Here is a 7,398-nt window from a genome sequence, read left to right as displayed (position 1 = left end):
TAGAGAGGCGAGAGGGTAGCGAGAGGCTTGTCACGGGGATCCGGGCGACCGGGCAGCCCTGGTAGTGTCTGGGGAGTCCCAGGGGAGACAGCCAGTGTCACTACCTGGGAGCCCGGCGCCGTCGGCCGCGGGGAACCCCGCTGCTCTCTCCCAGCGAGGGAGGGGGCCGGAGGGAGCCCCGGTCTCGCCCCGCCCCTGGGCTTGTTACCGCGGGGGCGGGGAGTAAGGGTTTCTTCTGGGGGGAGTGGAGATCGGGGGACTCGGCGGTGCCCTCTCGAGCGGCGGCCGTGTCCCCGCGGCGCCGGGCTGCCGAGCGGAGGAGCGGCGGTCGTGGCTGTTGCATGTGTGGCTGCTGGATGCGGAGGCGGCGGCGGCGGCGGCGGCGAGGAGCAGCGGCGGCGGCAGGATGTTAGGGCAACAGCAGCAGCTGTACTCGTCGGCCGCGCTCCTGACCGGAGAGCGGAGCCGGCTGCTCACCTGCTACGTGCAGGACTACCTGGAGTGTGTGGAGTCGTTGCCCCACGACATGCAGAGGAACGTGTCGGTGCTGCGGGAGCTGGACAACAAATACCAAGGTACTTTCCCTCTCTCGGGTGACAGTGTGAGTGAGCGAAGTGCACCGAGCGATCTGGTGTGTGGGACCGGGAGGGGGTACTGCACAGCACGCTCGCGGCCCTCCCTTGTCCCGGCTGCGGCTGACGAGGACTTCCGAGGACCGCCCGTCAGCCCCCGCTGCAGCTCTGGCGGCTGGCTGCAGCTGCCGCGGACCGGGAATCAGCCATTTTAAGCGAGCATTTGTTCCGGTGCCTGCCGGCTGGGTGCCGCACACTGTCCTGGCCGGGGTTGGCGAGTGTGCAGCGGGGCGCGGGCAGGACTGGGTGCTGGGCCTGCTTGCCCCTCGCCCGCTGGGCTCCCTCCCTCTGCGAGCAGATGCATTGGAACGTATGGGGGGAGGGGGCGAGAGGACGGCGAAGGTGGACTCGGGAGATGCCCCCCCTCCGGCTCCCGGCGTGGCGCGGGACTGGGACAGTCTGTGCTTCCCTCTCGCCCCGGGGAAAGTTCCGGGCAGCCGGGTGCCTCAGCCCTTCCTCGGCTGCTGCCAAATGGTTAAAGGGGGAGGGGACCCCCGCAGGGCCGGGCGGAGAAGGGGTGTGTGTATATGTGTGACTGTGTGACTGTGTGTGTGTGTGTGTGTATCTTTCTGTCTGTGTGTCTGTGTGTGTGGCGGGGAGGGCCCAGCCTAGGGGCGGGGCCTGCTGGTGTGACGTCGTATGGGCGGGGCGCGCGCTCCCGCGGGCGTCGGCCGCGGCGGGCTGCTCGGAGGGGCCTGGGTGGACTGAACTGACTGCTGGGCGGGACGGTGGATGGGCCTGGGCGGAGTCAGTGCTGGGAGGTGTTGTTTCAAATCTCTCCTACCCAGTTAGTGAATCAAGGCGCGGGCACTGCTCGGGGACTGTCTCTGACCCTGGCTCAGCGTAGGTTCCGGGCTATGTGTCACTTCCGGTCTTCTGGAGGAAGTAGGTTCGTTGGCTGGGCAACCACCTGGCGTCCTTGCACCCTTGGGTTCCTCCTCCAGCAAGTTTAAATGAGGAGGAAATTTTGTCATCAAAGAAACTAGGACAGGGAATGATCTTTTGGGGCTGTCGTACCTTTCTCCTGCTAGAACAGGAGAAATTTAAATGGGGATATGTTCAGCCTGTAGTAACCCCTAGTCAGAAACTGTAGACCTAATACGGACCATAAAAACAACTTTGAACCATTCTGTTTTCCCATACCATCACCAGTACTGTAACTTAATCCTGTAATACTTCCCATGGTGACTTAACATGTTGGAGCACTTGGGTGTTTCAATCGACAAAATTGTTTTCTGAGTCTCTGATTGTTTATGTCAGTGTTTTCACCAGATTCAGAGACTTATGAGGTAAAAATTTACTGTGATAGGAAAATTTATAGAGGTGGAGCATTGTATTTAGTTAATTGTGTGGAGACTATTTCAAAGCTGTCTGCTTTAAAAACAACCGTTTTAAAACTGTGACTCCTCTCATTCCCAAGGGATTGAAGTTAGGACTCACACAGGATAGGTAAAGGTCCTGTTCCCTGTTCCCACCCTTAAAGAATGAGTTTCATCCTGGGTTATTCCCTGCAGACATGGGGAACATACAGCACGAATGAGCTTGAGAATTCTGTGCCAAAATATGGAGTTTTTCTTATATCAAAACTATATTGTGTTCTTTAAGAGCACAAACTTAAGCTGGGCGTTGTGGCTCACACCTGTAATCCTAGCACTTGGGAGGCAGAGGCAGGCGGATTTCTGAGTTCAAGAACAGCCTGGTCTACAGAGTGAATTCCAGGACAGCCAGGACTACACAGAGAAACCCTGTCTCAAAAAACAAAACAGCCAGGCGGTGGTGGCGCCCGCCTGTAATCCCAGCACTTGGGAGGCAGAGGCCGGCGGATTTCTGAGTTCGAGGCCAGCCTGGTCTACAGAGTGAGTTCCAGGACAGCCAGGGCTACACAGAGAAACCCTGTCTGGAAAAAAGAAAAAGAAAAAACAAAAGAAAAAACAAAAAAACAAAACAAACAAACAGACAAAAAAGAGCACAAGCTTAGACTATTTTAGGTTGGTAGTGACATCATTTTTTGACAGGAAAATCTGTGATACCAGTTACCTATAATCATCATAAACCGATCAGGTAATATGAGACTTAGAAGACTGAGAGGGTAATGCAAACCAGCTCCATTATGACTGGGATTATTTCCAAGATTAATTAATACACAAATAGCACTCTTGCTTCTGCATAGGCACATAGTTGTAAAGCTCAACTTCATAGTTTTATTTTTGTTTTCTTGGTTCAGATTTTATTTTCACTGATTCTTAAGGTCTAGTATTGAGGGGGGGTCTAATGTAACAGTGTCTTTCAGAAATTATTGCACAGTTCATTAAGTAGAGAAACAAGAAAAACCACAATTGATTTATTTCAGGATATAGCTATAGAAAGTTTTCATTGTCTCTTCAGCATTTCATTCATAATTTTCTAGAGACTGGAGCCTTTGAGCTAAATATAATAATGCGGGTTCCAGTGCCTTTTGTCCAGTGTATAGAAAGTGCTGTGTGATAGATGTACTTGTTTGGCAGTTCACAATCTGAAGGTGTTGAGCCTTTTTTCCCCACCTCATGTCTCAGTGATTGCATTCTTGTGGGTTTGCTCTGGAGAAATTTTTTTTTAGGTCCTGGACATTGAACCCAGGGTCTCACACATGTGTAGCAAGCAATAGCCATTTACCACTGAATTATTCCCAAACCCTCTTTTTACTCTTTAATACAGGAGCTCACTGAGTTACCCAGGGTAGCCTTGAACCCACTGTGTAGCCCAGACAGCTCTTGAAATTGTGATCCTCCTGCCTCAACTTTCTCAAGTAGCTGGGATTAACAGCTTGTGCCACAAGGCCTAGCAAGATGAAAGGAAAAATCTCTATCCCATAATATGGGCTGAGTATTTTTTTGTTTTGTTTTGATTTCTTACTGTATCGTTAAGGTGTCTTTATAAATTTTATCTCGTCACAGTGTCAGTGTGCAAGTATGACACAAGGAATATTTAACTTCAATTATGATACAAAATGTTTGAAATGAAATTTATGTTTATGTAATCTTTATTTTGTGTCTAACAAGAAAATAGCTAATGTCTATTTTTCCCATAGGAAAATCAGGCTTGTAGGAAATGCACTTATATGCCTACTTCAGCAAAACAGGATATATTTGGATTTTTTTTTTTTTCAAACATGTGAAATGCACAGGCCAACAAGATGGCTCAGTTGGTAAGGGGGTTTACAGCCAAGCCTGATCTGAGTTCACTCGTGGAGCTCACATGGTGGAAAGGAGAACTGATTCCCATAAATTGTTCTTTGGCCTCCACAAGGAGTGCTTGTGGCCTTGCCTGAGAGCTCTCACACACACACACACACACACACACACACACACACTGTTTAAAAATGTAAAGCTATGGTGTGAGTCCTCTCGGCTCTCGGTACCCTCAGCTGTTGTGGCAAAATTGTCCATCAAGTGTTACTACCTGCAGTTTCCAAGAAGAGCGTCCATAACTACAGTTCTAGTCATTCACTTTTGTTACCTGCTTTCCGAAAGCCAGCATCGTGTACTTATTTAATATTTCTGCTCTTTATATTGGAATAATAAGCAGTGATGAGGGATGCAATAGAAATACCATTGGAAGCTAAAACATGGGCTGCTAATGTAATATTGAAATCTGAGAGCTACAGTTAAATTTTTTACCCTCAGAAAAACAGACCGATTTCATGTAGAATTCTATCACAGTTGGGTAAGAAACAGAACAGATTTGAATAAAACTAAACTTAATTAGAGCTTGACTTGTGAAATTGTACATTCTGGTGACTCAGCCATTGCTTGATTTAAAAGTGTCCAACTTTTAATACGGTGGCATCAGCAGCTCCAGCAAGCATTGAATCAACTGCTGAGTTAGATGCAAAGGTAGAATGGCCCAGTGCTGACTTGACTTAATTTTGTAGTGGCTTGGTAACTGCATGCCAGCAACAGCAGATCTACTCTGGAAGTAGTTTTGATTTTTCAGAATGTCCCATGTGATGCCAAAATAAAAGAGTCATTTAAAACTAAGTTGTCAGGAAGCTAAGAAATGCTGACACCTGCCTTTTCACAGAGTGTCTCAGGATAGGATGTGAAAATTAAGGTAATGTGTCTATCTGGAGTCATGTAACAAGTCACTGATTGAGCTGTAATTTCTGTAAACACACAATTGGGTAGCAATCTGTGGTTGCATCAGAGAACCACCACTGATTTTATGGCTGGAGTTCAGCCTGTAAATTTTGTGTATAGAGTTTTGATGTTCAATTAAAGAATCAGCAATAAGGAAATCAGCAAATTCTAAATTAGCATGTCTTATGTAATACTTTTGTCTTAGAAGTCTTATGAAATACTTTTAAAAAATTATTTATTTATTATATCTAAGTACATTGTAGCTGAGGGCATCAGATCTCATTACAGATGGTTGTGAGCCACCATGTGGTTGCTGGGATTTGAACTCATGACCTCTGAAAGAGCAGACAGTGCTCTTAACCACTGAGCCATCTCTCCAGCCCCATGAAATACTTTTGATTGTTAATTTGTTACATTTGTGTGTGTGTTCTGTGAAGGTGAGGGATTGATGTCTATGTCTTCCTCTGTTGCTCTCCACTGTGAGGTTTCTTTTCTTTTTGTTTCTTGGAGACAGGTCTCCCACTTAAGCTAGACTTCCTCTGAGCAGCAATCCTGGGCATCCCTTAGCACTTAGGTTACAGGTGCACACAGCCACCCCACTTTTTATGGGGGTGCTGGGAGTCGGCTTAGGTCCTCATGATTATATGGAAGTACTTTAGAGACTAAGCCGTTTCTCCATTTCCCCTTTACTTTTTAAAAATGCAGATGAGTGATTTATGTAGTGAGGTTTATGTAGTTACTTACTTCTAATTGGCTTTGTCTTGGTGTTTCTGTTGGGGAGAAAGGAGTTTATTTTAGCGTACAACTCAGGTCATAGTCTAGATCTGGGGAAGGTTGGGGCGGGAACCGGGAGGCAGGAACTGGGACATCATGCTGCTTACTGGCTTGCTCCTTGGCGCTTGCTCGGTCTTGCTTTCTTATACATCCCAGAACTACATGCCCAGGGTTTTAAGGCATTTTCTCAATTGAGGGTTTCTCTTCCACAATAACTCTAGCTCTGTCAAGTTGACAAAAAAAATTAACCAGTACAACCTTTAAAGTTTTTAAAAGTTGCTTTTTCATGTTGTGTGGGCGAGCACATGAGCACATATGGAGGTAGGGGACAGTTTGCAGGGGTCAGTGCTGCACTTCTACAGTGTTGGTCCCGAGAATAAACTGAGGTTGCCAGGTTGAGAGCAAGCTCCTCTCCCTGCTAGGATGCCATTTGCCCCTGAGTATACTTTGATAGTGAATGATGTCAAATTTGTCGGAGAACAATGTGTTCAGTGTATACCTAGATGTGCCTTCCTGCTTTAATTCTAACTTGAAAATGATGTGCGTGCTAATATGCCATAATATTCTTCTATTTCCCCTTTTTAGAAACCTTAAAGGAAATTGATGATGTCTATGAAAAATATAAGAAAGAAGATGATTCCAACCAGAAAAAACGCCTACAGCAGCATCTCCAGAGAGCATTAATCAATAGCCAAGAATTGGGAGATGAAAAAATTCAGATTGTCACACAGATGCTCGAATTGGTGGAAAACCGAGCGAGACAAATGGAGCTGCATTCCCAGTGTTTCCAAGATCCTGCTGAAAGTGAGCGGGCCTCAGACAAGTCGAAGATGGATTCCAGTCAACCTGAAAGATCTAGAAGACCTCGAAGACAGCGGACCAGTGAGAGCCGTGACTTATGTCACATGACGAACGGGATTGATGACTGCGATGATCAGCCGCCAAAAGAAAAGAAATCCAAGTCGGCTAAGAAGAAGAAGCGCTCCAAGGGCAAGCAGGAGAGGGAGGCGTCGCCTGTTGAATTTGCCATAGATCCCAACGAGCCCACGTACTGCTTATGTAACCAAGTGTCCTACGGGGAGATGATAGGCTGCGACAATGAACAGTGTCCCATTGAGTGGTTTCACTTTTCATGCGTTTCCCTCACCTATAAACCAAAGGGGAAATGGTATTGCCCAAAGTGCAGGGGAGACAATGAGAAAACCATGGACAAAAGTACCGAAAAGACGAAAAAGGAGAGACGGGCGAGGTAGTGAAGGCCACCGTGTTTTAAAGGGTTCTTTGTCTTTTATAGAACTGGTTTACTTTCAGAAAATGTTTTAGGGTAAATGCATAAGACTATGCAATAATTTTTAATCATTAGTATTGATGGTGTATTAAAAGTTGTTGTACTTTGTCTGTGACCTTAATTTTCTGCACTGAATTACCAAATATTTTCAGCCAGGTAGTCCGGTGAGGCCCTGACAGAGGAGCAGGCAGGGAGTTGTCTGAACGAACTGCAAGCAGCCTCCCAAGCCACGCCTATTCCACCCCCACCTGAACTCCCAAGCTCTTGGGGGGGGGGAGTAAACCCAAAAAGTTTTGCTAACGTTTTATTTTAGTTCTGTGTGCTTAAGAATTTTATGTATTGTTGGATTTCTGTGTCAAATTATCTTGGTAATTTCAAACATGAACACTATCCTGTTTAGAGATTCTTATTGCCTCCATGTATTCAGACACTTGTTAAATCTCTAGTCTCCCAGAAATTCCAGAAACTAGAGAGAAGAGTAATCCGTGGTGCCACGTGGACTAGTGTGCTCTGACTGGAGTAGTTGCTGCTGTATCTCCTTGGTAGCTTTTGGTTCCTGTCGCTTGTAGCGTCTGTAAAAGCCCTGCTT

The 7,398-nt window shown here is 46.8% G+C and overlaps 1 protein-coding gene across 1 annotated transcript; it reads left to right on the top strand.

Annotated features, from left to right (window-relative positions):
- The first annotated feature begins 397 nt into the window (after positions 1–397).
- On the top strand, positions 398–6,917 carry Ing2 (inhibitor of growth family member 2). The gene is made up of 2 exons (XM_052162691.1): positions 398–575; positions 6,107–6,917. Exons 1-2 carry the CDS (start codon positions 407–409, stop codon positions 6,772–6,774), a joined length of 837 nt encoding a protein of 278 aa, XP_052018651.1. The 5' UTR covers positions 398–406; the 3' UTR covers positions 6,775–6,917.
- The last annotated feature ends 481 nt before the right edge of the window (positions 6,918–7,398 follow it).

This window comes from Apodemus sylvaticus, chromosome 18, assembly GCF_947179515.1.
Source record: "Apodemus sylvaticus chromosome 18, mApoSyl1.1, whole genome shotgun sequence".
Taxonomy (NCBI): Eukaryota; Metazoa; Chordata; class Mammalia; order Rodentia; family Muridae; genus Apodemus; species Apodemus sylvaticus.
The sequence above is the reverse complement of the archived record's forward strand: the minus strand, read 5'-3'. Positions and strand labels throughout refer to the sequence as shown.

Excerpts from the sequence above, each read along its gene's own strand:
- Ing2 (XM_052162691.1), top strand. The coding sequence starts at position 407 with ATGTTAGGGCAACAGCAGCAGCTGTACTCGTCGGCCGCGCTCCTGACC. Across the intron at positions 576-6,106 it reads GCTGGACAACAAATACCAAG|AAACCTTAAAGGAAATTGAT; the intron begins GTACTTTCCCTC and ends TCCCCTTTTTAG.